The 12,500-nt window shown below is 59.2% G+C and overlaps 1 protein-coding gene across 1 annotated transcript in view; it reads left to right on the forward strand.

Annotated features, from left to right (window-relative positions):
- The window catches only part of PTSG_10194 (uncharacterized protein), a gene marked incomplete at its 5' end in the record, with an annotated part of 14,640 nt that overhangs the window by 1,437 nt on the left and 703 nt on the right, over window positions 1–12,500 (forward strand). Inside the window, 20 exons of the mRNA XM_004988475.1 lie at window positions 6–296; window positions 501–571; window positions 736–885; window positions 994–1,026; window positions 1,200–1,268; window positions 1,381–1,451; window positions 1,639–1,683; window positions 1,835–1,880; window positions 2,321–2,353; window positions 2,728–3,054; window positions 3,287–3,648; window positions 3,856–4,641; window positions 4,964–5,082; window positions 5,314–5,479; window positions 5,833–9,996; window positions 10,280–11,007; window positions 11,210–11,502; window positions 11,751–11,880; window positions 12,147–12,186; window positions 12,364–12,486. Coding sequence (XP_004988532.1) covers window positions 6–296; window positions 501–571; window positions 736–885; window positions 994–1,026; window positions 1,200–1,268; window positions 1,381–1,451; window positions 1,639–1,683; window positions 1,835–1,880; window positions 2,321–2,353; window positions 2,728–3,054; window positions 3,287–3,648; window positions 3,856–4,641; window positions 4,964–5,082; window positions 5,314–5,479; window positions 5,833–9,996; window positions 10,280–11,007; window positions 11,210–11,502; window positions 11,751–11,880; window positions 12,147–12,186; window positions 12,364–12,486 — 8,047 coding nt within the window. The remainder of the gene's footprint in view (window positions 1–5; window positions 297–500; window positions 572–735; window positions 886–993; window positions 1,027–1,199; window positions 1,269–1,380; window positions 1,452–1,638; window positions 1,684–1,834; window positions 1,881–2,320; window positions 2,354–2,727; window positions 3,055–3,286; window positions 3,649–3,855; window positions 4,642–4,963; window positions 5,083–5,313; window positions 5,480–5,832; window positions 9,997–10,279; window positions 11,008–11,209; window positions 11,503–11,750; window positions 11,881–12,146; window positions 12,187–12,363; window positions 12,487–12,500) is intronic.

Below are 12,500 nucleotides of genomic sequence, written 5' to 3' on the forward strand. Positions count from 1 at the left end.
AGCAGCTGCAGCAGCACGGCGATGGCAGTGCAGCTGGCGGCGAGCGGGATGAGGTGAAGGCATTTGTGGCGTCGTTCCAGTCGCTGTGTCGCGAGGTTGGACCCGATGTGCTTGAGACGTACACCAAGGCCAACGACCTGGATGCGTTCCTGAATGCAGACGGCATTGGCGCGCTTGTTGAGCGCGTGTGCAGCGAGGAGTCGGCCACTGCTGTTGTGGAGCAGCTGTGCGCACGCGGCAAAATGCCCGTGGACGTGACGTCGCCCCGCTTCCGCAAGATGCGCGTGCCGCAGATGGTGCGTAAAGTTGTGTGTGTGTGTGTGTGTGTGTGTGTGTGTGTGGTGTATGTGTGTGCATGTGCGTGTGTTTGTGCATGTGCGTGTGATGTTGGGCATGGGGGCGTATTCGCCACGCAAGCAACTTAGGTCTGCTTGTTGTACACTCCTGTTGTTGTCTCGAGCTGACTTCTGCGTTCGTCGCCATGCCCCTCTGCCCCATAGGCTCGCACGAGGCGCAATACTGTCACTACCTCCTACAACTGCACAAGTGGCTGCGACGAGAACTGCAACAGGTGCCTTGATGACGGCACAAATCTCTTCGATGTTCGCGCACTCGCTGATATGTTCACGCACTCAACACAGCTGCTCAAAAGGGTTGTCTTGGTGTGATCCTCCTTCAGCAACTCACCTCACAGCAACATGCATCTGCAACCTATCCGTTGCCCTTTACAAACAGGTTCACGTGCCAGTGCGATGAAGGCTGCACCACAACGTGTAACGAGGGCTGCACAGACTGCAATGAAAGCTGCGATGGTCAGCAGTGCGATTCGAGCTGCGATTCGAGCTGCGACGGCGAAACGTACGTCTGCCGTGCCATTGACAGCCTGTCTTACAGCAATGATCACTCTTCCCCCTCCCCTGCCCTTTGCTGTCTGCCGTGTGAATTCTCATCCGGTCATCTTCGGTCATTTGCCTTCACCTCTCAACAACACAGGTGTAACACAGGCTGTGATGCAAGCTGCGACAGGTACTTGTGATCCTGATGAACATGCTTGCTCGCTTGCTTGCAGGCATGCATTGAACGTCGCTTGACTTGCTTGCTCGCCTGCTTGTGGGGGGACCTTTGCCGCATTCGCTCAACACAGTATTGGCATTCTCACCCAACATCATGCACACGCGCACGCACACGCACATGCACAGCACACAATGCTACGGCAGTTGTGATATTTGCATCGGCTGCACCAGTGGATGTGATGACAGCTGCGACAAGTGAGACATATCCTGTTTCTGCCATGGAGGTGTTGCTCTGCTTGTTGTTCCGCATGCTGGTTCAAAACAACGCCGTTTCCGCAACTCACTTCTTGAGCTTTGCTGTCTGCAGGTCGTGTGATGCCTCCTGTGACTTGGTCGTGTTTTCTTGTGACTCTGGATGTGATCAAAGCTGCGATTCAGGTGTGCAAGAATACCGTCAGTGTATTGATGACCACATGGTGCCGCTCCATGATGTCTCTAGCCCGTGTTTTCTCGCACAAACACTTCCCCATGTCTGCGACCAGCCGACCACCCGTCCAGCTCTGCCCATGTTCTCACATGTGACAATGATGTCGCCTTTTTGACCATGTACTCGTGCAACGCGCAGGCTGCGACGACAACTGCAACAACTGCTACGCCGGCTGTGATTCCAGTGCGTGTCATCACCTGCCTGTTTGTGTTGGCACACAGCCGCGCTTGGCAACGCAAGTCTTCTTTATCCCACATCATCAGCTCATTACACAGCCGGTCTTCGCGCAACCAACCCACTTGTCACCCACTCACACGCACACGCATGTCCACAGATTGCATTCCAACGGACTGTGACGCCGACTGCGACGGAACATGTGCGTGCTGAGGGCTTCACCTCCTGCTGTATCGCTTATTTCGCTCTGCTGTGTGGTTCTTTGAGCACTCTCACATGCACGCGTGCACGCACGCACGTACGTACATGTGCATTGTTGTTTGCTGCTGCTCAACGCCGCTGTTCACGTTGTTGTTTTGTTTCTGTTTCACTCAGGTGTCAAGGACCAAGACTGCGACGCCGATTGCGATGGCTGTGAGTTATGCAGTTCCAATCCTGGTTGTATAGCATGTGACACTGCACAGAAAGCTGATTGCTTGTGTTGACGACGACCTTGTCGCTTTCCTGTACTGTCAATGGCATTAATTGCATTCTCGCTGATCTGTGCTTTCTCTCTCTCTCTCTCTCTCTCTCTCTCTCTCTCTCTCTCTCTCTCTCTCTCTCTCTGTGCTGCGATGTGATGCTGTGTAGCCTGCACTCCCACCAGCTGCGACACGTCATGTGATGGGCCTTGCAACAGGTGGGCTCGTGTAGTCGTGTCAGGCTGTTGAGGAACGTTGTGTGAGCAACCATGAGATCAGTGAGCCTGAGAGGGTGTTGCGAGGCAACACCACCGTCACTGTAATGGCATGATATCGCATCTCCCATCAGTGCCGATTCCGCGTGTGTTTTCGCCTTCCAAACACCACACCTACTTCTCGAGTTGTCGTATTGACATCTCACCTCGACCTTCTTCTACTTGCCTCTCGCCTGCTTCACCCACTCCGCTACAAACACACACACACACACACACACACACACACACACACACACACACACACACACACACACACACACACACACACACACACACACACACACACACACACACAAACACTGTCCTCTCCCCTGCAGTGGCTGTTCGACGACCTGCAACACGGGCTGCGATGGCTGTCCTGACTTGAGCTCCTGCACAGGCAGTTGCGACGAAGGCTGCTCTTGCAACCCTGGCTTTGCCGGCTCGGGCCAGGCCTGCGAGGCGTGCCCAACCGGCACATACGCAAGCTCGTCTGGCCAATCAACCTGCACTCCTTGCTCTTCCTGCCCCTCTGGTCAGTACCGCGTCAACTGTGGAGGCAGCAGTGCCGGCACGTGTGGCGCTTGCCATGCCTGTCCGCCTGGCGAGCAGCGGGTTGGATGCGAAGGAACCAACGCTGGCACGTGCGCAGCCTGCCCTTCAGGGTATGTGCATGTGCATCTGTGTGTGTGTGTGCATCTGTGTGTTTGTGGGTGTTTGTGTGTGCGTGTGTATGTATGTGCTTGTATGTGCACTGACTCTTGTGTGCATCTGTTGTGCGTCGTGTCCTTCGTGTGTTGCTCTTGTTTCGCGTCTGCATCCTGAGCTCACCCAACAACATGCGTGCACGTTGTCCGCCGCCTCGATTCTCATTGGACCCCCTTGGTCTGCTTCCAGAACTTACAAATCGACACAAGGAAACGGCGCGTGCTCATCTTGTCCTGCGTGCGACCCTGGCTTCACGCGCGTGGAGTGTCAGGGAACAAGTGCTGGCCACTGCGTCGGCACAACCTGCGATGTGCCGCCATCCTCCTCCAACACGGCTGTGTCCGTGTCCAATGATGGCATCTACCCAAGCACCGCCACATACACGTGCAGTGCCGGCTATGAGCTTCAAGGCTCCAACACCCTCACGTGCTCTGTGTCGGGGGACTGGGAAGGTGATGTACCCCAATGTGTTGGTGTGGAATGTGATGGTATCCACGTTGACAACGGCATCGTCACTCCGTCCGGAACCATCAACTACCCGAAAGTTGCAGGTGAGTCAACATTGATCAGCGCGTGCCTATTTATGTGTGTGAGAGTATGCGTGCGTGCATGCGTATTTGTTTGTGCTTGAGTGAGTGGGCGGGTATGCCTCCTGTCATCTTTAATATTGTCCTCTGACGTACCATCCTCTTATCTCCGTTTGCACACACGCACACACGCACACACGCGCCAAACCTTTGATTGCACGCTCTGCGCAGCTTTCTCGTGCAGCACTGGGTACGTGCTGATGGGAGCGACGTCTGCGCAGTGCCAGGCGGACGGCACGTGGTCGTCGCCCGCACCGACATGTGTTGGGCGGCTGTGCACCCTGCTGGACACCCCAAACCACGGCAGCGTCTCGTACACAAACAACCGCCAGTACCCGTCCACAGCTACATACACGTGCCAGGCTGGGTATGAGCTGAGCGACACGGGGGATGCGCAGCGCAGCTGCATTGCCAGCTCGGGCGGATTTGGCGGCACGGCGCCATCGTGTGTGGGGGTGCTATGCAACCCACTGGGCGACCCGCAGAACGGGCACCTGCGCCTGAGCTCGACGCCAGCGCGGTACCCGGCGACGGCGGAGTTCTCGTGCGTGCCCGGATACGAGCTTGTTGGGCAGGCGCAGCTGTCGTGCAAGACGGACAAGACGTGGTCTGCGCCTGCGCCGACGTGCCGTGGAGTGCTGTGCACGGCGCCGAGCATTGACCACGCGCAGGTGTCGGCGACATCTGGGCGGTACCCTGCTGATGCGAGCGTGACGTGTGCACCTGGGTATGGGCTGGTTGGCGCGTCGACGCTGTCGTGCCGCACGGACGGGACGTGGGGCGAGCTGCCCTCGTGCCAGCTGTGCCCGGCCAACTCGTATGCGCCGTCGCCGACACAGCCGTGTGCTTCGTGCCCTTCTGGCACGTCGACCAACGGGCAGACGGGTGCGACCAAGTGCGAGTGCATTGCTGGACACGAGCCCAGCGGCGACGGAAGCACCTGCGTTCCCTGCCAAGGTGAGATGATGACGCAAGTGTGTGTGTGCATGTTGGAGAAGGATCTGTGTTGCTGTGAGGTCATGGCGAATGTTGCAGCGACGCAGCGACGTCCTTGTGCTTGCATGCACTCGCACCTGATGTTGTCTCACATGTTCCCTGTGTGCCTCACGCCCAATGCGCTCTGTTGCGTGCTTGTGCGAACATCATCATCATCATCACCACCATCATCACCGCCGCATGCCAGCCAACCACTTCACACGCCCAATGCGCTCTGTTACGTGCCTGTGCGAACATCATCATCATCATCATCACCACCATCATCATCACCGCCGCGTGCCAGCCAACCACTTCAAACCGGACTTTGGCTCCGTGTCGTGCCAGCAATGCCAATCTGGGTTCCAGACTGAGAACGGCGACTTTACCCGCTGCGTCGGTGTCCCTTGCGACCCCGTGCGCGACGTGAGTCTTCTCCATGCATGTGTGCGTGTGTGTGTGTGCATGCACGTTAGGCTGTGGGGTGCATGGAGAAGTCCAGGTGCATGTTTCGGTTGCATGCAGGCAAGCACGTTGCCTGCAGGCAAGCGAGACAAGCAAGGGTGTGTGGTTATTCATTGTGCTACACTTGACCGTCCTCACATTTTGTGTGCGTGTGCCCCTTGTGTACTGCACGTCCCTCCCAACCCCATGCAGATTGAGAACGGCGACCCAGAGAACACCATGATGCACCGGTACCCGGCCACTGTGTCGTATGAGTGCGACACGGGGTTCCAGCTTGTTGGCGATGTCAGTTCCATTACCTGCCAGACAGATGGCACGTGGTCTGCGCTTCCCTCGTGCACCTACATCTGCGGCGATGGTACGGCAATGTTGTCCTTACTTGCGTACCCATGTTTGGTGTGTGTGCGTGTGTGTGTGTGTGTGTGTGTGTGTGTGTGTGTGAGTGCGTGCGTGCGTGTGTGGGGGGGGGTATGTGTGCATATTGTCTGCAGGCAAGTGACAAGCTTTGTCTGGACACACACACACACACACACACACACACACACGCACACACACACACACACACACAGACGCACACACATACGCAAGCACATCTACACTCCGCTTGCTGTTTCATCCTTGCTCACAATTCAACGCCGACTGCTCCTCACATGGGTTGCTCGTTCGCGTTCGTCCAACACTGCTGGCACGTGTGCATGTGCATGCAACTAGACCTCGTTGTTGACGGGGAGGAGTGCGACGACGGTGGTCACAACAAGACCGTGGGATGCTCGTCCACGTGCCAGCTGGAGCGCCTTCATTCATGTGTTGATGGCAGCACCGCTGCGTGCGTGTACTGCAACTTCACGTCGCGGCCGGAGCGGCTGGTGCTTGCGTGCGACGACCCCATGCTGGACACAAAGGTGCAGACGTGGGCAGACGCAACCGGCAACGCAGAGGTGCTGGACCACGAGCACTGCGGCGACCCCTCACTGTCGTACGTTGCGGGGAAGCCGCGCGGCACGGTGCCTGGCTGCTATCACAAAGTGTACGCATTCACAGCTGTGTTCGATGGCGGCCAGGTGATGGAGACAGTAGCTGGTGTTGTGCGCGTGTACGACGACACCAAGCCGACGTTCCAAGACCCGCCGTCATCCACAACAGCAGACTGCCACAGCGTCCCCGCCTTTGCGGATGTGTCGGCATCGGACACGTGCATGACGTCGTCGCCCGCAGTGAGCAAGCAGGAGGTGCGGACAGACGGGGCGTGCCCGTACGCATACACGCTGACGCGGACGTGGACAACGCAGGACGCGTGCGGCAACGAGAACGCGGCGACGCAGGTTGTGACGGTGCAGGACGTGACCAAGCCGACGTTCACCACGCGGCCCACAGACCGGGTGCTGGAGTGCTCTGCGGACGTGGACGCGGACATTGAGGCGCTGCGCATGAAGCACGTGGACGCAGCAGCATCGGACCTGTGCTCCGACACGCTGTCGTTTGAGACGGTTGAGACGGCGCGGGACCTGAGCGGGTGCGGCAGCACGGGCCAGGTGTCGCTGAAGGTGACGGTGACCGACGAGTGCGGCAACCCGCAGGAGGAGACGGTGACCGTCGACGTGGTGGACAAGACAGCCCCAGTGCCCGTGAACGTGCCTGCGGATGTGACGGTGGAGTGCTCTGCGATCCCGCCCATTGCAGATGACGTGCATGCGAGGGACGCGTGCGGGCTGCGGCGCGTGAATGCGACGGCGAGCGAGGAGCGGCAGGACGGGCCGTGCCCGCACAGCTACGACCTGCTTCGCACATTCACGTTTGTGGACGCGTGCGACAACCCGGTGAGCAGGACGCAGCGGGTGACGGTGCAGGACACGACGGGCCCCGTCATCACGCGGGACGCCGACGACCTGGAGCTGGAGTGCAGCGCAGAGCGCAACGACGCCACGATTGCGGCGTGGCTGGCGGTGAACGGCGGCGCGCAGGCCATGGACGCGTGCAGCGGCGTGCACACGCTGACGTGGACGCACGACTACGACCCGCAGTACTACGAGGTGTTCCCTGGCGGCTGCAGCGTGGGCACCGGCCAGGTGCTGGTGACGTTCACGGTTGCGGACGAGTGCGGGCGCACCAGCACGGTGAACGGCAGCATCAAGATTGTGGATACGCGGGAGCCCGCGTTTGTTGCGCCGCTGCCGCCGCTGACGGGGGCGTGCGACGCGGTGCCGCAGGCGACGGTGCCGCAGGCGTACGACAACTGCACGGGGGAGGTGACGCCGACGCAGACGACGACGCGGATGGACGGCGACTGCCCACACCAGTACCACCTGATCCACTCGTGGGTTGCGGAGGACGAGTGCGGCTGGACAACGACGACGCAGCAGACGGTGACGGTGACGGACGCTGCGGCGCCCACCATCACCAAGCAGAGCGCAGACAGGACGGTGGAGTGCTCGGTGGCGGACAACGAGGCGCAGCTGGATGCGTTCCTGGCGGAGCACGGCGGCGCGCAGGCGACGGAGGTGTGCGGCGGCGTGACGTGGCTGTACTCTGACGTGGACACGGTGCTGGATGTGGCGCAGGGCGCGTCTGGGGACGTTGTGAAGCAGGACGGGTGCGGGACGACGTTTGCGGCGACGGCGCACTTCTATGCTGTTGACGAGTGCAGCAACGCGGCGAAGACGACGGCGACGTTCACTGTGCAGGACACGCTGGCGCCCGTGCTTGACACGCCGCCGGCGGCGTCAATTGACGCGTCGTGCGATGCGGTGCCCGCGCTGAGGAACATCAGCGCAACGGACATGTGCGCGGGCGCGCTGGTGGCTGTTGCCAGCGAGGAGCGGCTGGACGGGCGGTGCACGCACACGTACACGCTGTCGCGGACGTGGATGGTGCAGGACCCGTGCGGGCACATGACAACCAAGTCGCAGCTGGTGCACGTGGACGACAGCGCGGAGCCCGTGATCACCAAGGAGGCGGAGGACCTGGTTGTGGAGTGCAACGCGGAGACGGACAGCGTGATTGCGGCGTGGCTGGAGGCGCACGGCAACGCGGCGGCGGCAGACGCGTGCGACCGGGAGCTGACGTGGCAGCACGACTTTGAGAGCGTCAAGTACCTGCTGCAGTACGGGTGCGGGTCGAACGCGGTGAACGTGACGTTCACGGTGATGGACGACTGCGGCAACGCGGCTGAGACGCAGGCGCGTGTGGTTGTGCAGGACACGACGGCGCCGTTCTTCACGCAGCTGCCGAGCGACGACCGCGCGGAGTGCGACCCGACGACAAACCAGAACACGCTGGATGTGTTCCTGGCGGCGTACGGCGGCGCGCGGGCGTCTGACGTGTGCGGCGGCGTTGTTGGGCAGGACGTGGCGTGGTCGTACGCGGTGGACCTGCAGACGGTGTGCGGCAACGCGTACGACAGCGTGGTGACGTTTACGGCGACGGACCACTGCGGCAACAACGTGAGCGCGACGGCGACAATGGCGTTTGAGGACACGCAGAAGCCCGTGATCAAGCTGCGGGGCGCGGATCCGCAGCTTGCGCAGGTTGGGTTCCCCTGGCTGGACCCCTCTGTGGACCTTGCTGCGGACCGGTGCCACCAGGAGCTGACGCCGTTTGTTGAGGTGGTGAACCCGCCCAACACGACGCAGGTCGGCAACGTGACGGTGTTCTACCGGGTTGAGGACGCGTGCGGGTATGTTGGGCTGGTGAACCGCACTGTGTACATTCGGGACACGCTGCCACCAACGTTGGAAGTGCTGGGTGCCAAACGGATGTACGTGTCGGCTGGCAGCTTGTTCCTGGATCCTGGCGCCGCTGCCACAGATGCATACTCACGCGGCACGGACATTGTCACGCACGCCTTTGATGGTGGCGTGGACATTGGCAGCGTGCGGAACGCAGCACTCGATGGGAACCGTACCTCCTTCACCATTGTTTATCGTGCTGCTGACCTGAGCGGCAACACTGTGCTGCGGTATGGCAGGCACGTGCGCGTGTTGCCGCCACCGTCGCCTCTGCTGCCAGCAACTGCGCAGGTGTCACTGCACTTTTCCCGCAGCATCGTGCTGTCTGCAGAAGCAGGAGACGATGCACCGTCTTCTGGGGAACCCACGCCGTCCGAAGGGTCGCCAGCGTTCACATATACGCGCCTGGTGACGCCTGTAGCGGACGCAGACTCCGGCAGCGTCACGCTGTCCGTATTTGAAGCAGAAGGCCTGTCCACTTTGCTGGGTGGTGAGGTGCATGGTGTGCAGGTGGAGGATCCGAGCACGACGCTGAAGGAGGTGGCGGTGGTCCTTGGTCCCGTTTCTCCAGACGTGGTTGCATCCGCGCGGGCCTCAGACGCCATCGAAGCCATGTCCACCCCCGTGCGTGTGCGGTCGTTTCACGGTTCCGTGCGCACTGCTTCGGGCCAGTGCAGTGGCAAGAGCGGCGTGGAAGATTCACTGGCGCGCGTTGGACGCAGGCTGGTGTCTGCTCAGTGTGACGGCTGTCTGTGTATCTTCACCACGAACGACCCTGCCCGCACGCTGACGAGCTCCGTTGCGTTTGATGCCATGGCTCTGGAGCAAACTGTGCAGCACCTGGTCACTGTGCAGTCGTCGACAGGGTCTGCCTTGAACCTTGTGACGCTTCGCCTTCGCCTGCAGCAGCTGGGGGTGGTCCCCGTCCGCCTTGTGCACAAGAATCAAGGGCAGGCCCAGGTCATGTTTGTCGCGCGCACACCGCTGCCTTCGCACGAAGACCTTGATCAAATTGCGCGTGTGACGCTGGTGAGCAACCAGCCCATTGTCGGCACCCGCATCACTGCTGATATTCACTCGGACACCAGCAACGTCACCATTCTCTCCCGCCTGTACGCCCTTGGCATCGTTCCAGACTCCATGCAACTAGGTGTGTGTGTTGTTTGTTTGTTTGTTTGTTTGTTTGTTTGTTTGTTTGTTTGTTTGTTTGTTTGTTTGTTTGTTTGTTTGTTTGTTTGTTTGTTTGTTTGTTTGTTTGTTTGTGTATGTGTGTGTGGCTGATCACGTGTAGTGGTTTATTTTGGCTATTTCGTGGTTCAGTTTGCCCATTGTTTTATCACGCACCACGCCAACGAACGCGACCTTCTCATGCCATCCACCCCATATGTCTTTGTTTGCGTGTGTGTGTGTGTGTGTGTTGCGGTGGTTGACAGTGAGCTCTGAGAACGGCACATCGACGACGCTGACGCTGACGACCAACAATGACGTGACTAATCGAGCGGAGCGTGAGCTCGCTGACAACACTGGATGGATTCACTCGCTTCTGTCCATCTCGTACGTTTACCCCGGTTCGATTGAGGAACCCCTGTGGCCCTTCAACTACACCATCACCGGTCGCAGCAACGTGACGCAAGACGATGTGCGCGATGCCATTACAACGACGCTCACGCACGCAGACGCCGTGTTTGTGATCCGTGGGTGCGAGGCCCGCGTGTGCACCGTGTCCACAAACACACCACTGCTGCACACGACACTGCAAGCCCTGCGCGGCCAAGGCGCCATCTTCGAAGCTGCGCTGACGGTAGACGTATCCATAGAGTCTGAGCTCATCAGCTCCCTCGAGGAAAACCTCTCACTCCTGCTCCCATATCCAGCAAACCGCATCTCTGTGTTCCGTTCCAGCGCAGGCCCACAGCATCAGCAGCAGCGGAGGAAGCGCGAACTCACCGACATTGCTGTGACTGTCTCGTTCACTGCACAAGAGGATGCATCGCTGGTGACGGCGGTGCCTGAGGAAGGGTACGAAGTACCCCGCTCCAGGTACCTGCTTCGCTTCCGCGTGAAGAACGCGGCGTCCTCCGCAAACGCGCGCGAAAAGGCGCTGGTTGCCCTCAATGCCTTGTCCATTGCTGCCGTTGACGTGACCGCTGCCGGCGATCAGGTTGGTGTGTGTGTGTGTGTGTGTGTGTGTGTGTGTGTGTGTGTGTGTGTGTGTGTGTGTGTGTGTGTTTGGAAACCACCAGCCATGACCTTGTTTCGTTGCATGTGCCGAGCATGCATTCGTTTACTTGAGGGCTCCATCTCAAAGCGGATCAAAGTGTATTCTCACATCCTGCATGCCTTTCCAACGCGCATACGATTAGGTGACGGCGGTGACGGTCTCGTACGAGAGCGACGATCGACTGGACCAGTTCCGAGCACACGCGAACATCATCTCATCAAGTGTGCTGCAGCAGGTCAGCATCGACTCTCCGCTGAGCATCACTGACGCCGTTGCAGCCACGACGGACCTTGCCAATTCGGGCGAGCTGTACGGGGTTGTGCACGGCCGCAAGCTTGTTGTTGTGTCCACCACTTCCACCTTCAATCCCAACCCGACCACGACCACGACCACGACAAACCCATCCGTCACCGTGCAGCCAGGGGCATCCACCAGGTACTGTGTGTGTGTGTGTGCGTGTGTGTGTGCGTGTGTGTGTGTGTGTGTGTGTGTGTGTGTGTGTGTGTGTGTGTGTGTGTGTGTGTGTGCGTGTGTGTGTGTGTGTGCATGTGTGTGTGTGTGTGTGTGTCTGTGTTTTACATTGTGCTTGTCTGCATTGAACGCACTGGTGTTGTTCCAGCTTGCTGCTGATTCACACACACACACACACACACACACGCACACATGTCAATGCCGTTCTGCAGTGGTGGGGAGGCGTGGCAGATTAGCGTCGGTGTGATTGGCGCACTGCTGCTGATTGTGGTGTTGGTTGCGGTTATTCTTCGTCATCGCCGACGCCAAGCCAAGCGCACTCTCGCAAACACCACAGTCCTAGTACGTGAAATGTGTGTGTGTGTGTGTGTGTGTGTGTGTGTGTGTGTGTGTGTGTGCGTGTGTGTGTGTGTGTGTGTGTGTGTGTTTGTTGCACTGGCGCCTCCTCACGTTTTCACGGCTGGCATTTCCTTCCCTCCTTCCTTCCTTCCTTCCTTCCTTCCTTCCTTCCTTCCTTCCTTCCTTCCTTCCTTCCTTCCTTCCTTCCTTCCTTCCTTCCTTCCTTCCTTCCTTCCTTCCTTCCTTCCTTCCTTCCTTCCTTCCTTCAGCAACACCGCACCGTGTCCTACGAGAACCCAGCTTACTCAGGTAGGTACGCTGAAACAGAAACTGAGAATGAACAAACAAGTACACGTGCATGCATCTGCAGTGTGTGTTGTGCTGTTGCATGTCTGCCCTGTGAACGCTTGTCACCATGCAATCAGGCACGTGGTTCTGATCACCACACCACCTTTCTCTGTGCCGCCTCTCCCTGCTCCACCTCAGGCTCCATGACGACGACTGAGAACCCGTACACGATGTATGATGATCTTGGTACAATTGGCGATGCGCAATCGACAGACTACGCCGAGCTCCCTCCGCCGTCAGTGCGAAACGGCCGCTTGCTCAGTGAGTCGTAGCAG

Source organism: Salpingoeca rosetta (assembly GCF_000188695.1).
Source record: "Salpingoeca rosetta unplaced genomic scaffold supercont1.35, whole genome shotgun sequence".
Classification (NCBI taxonomy): Eukaryota; class Choanoflagellata; order Craspedida; family Salpingoecidae; genus Salpingoeca; species Salpingoeca rosetta.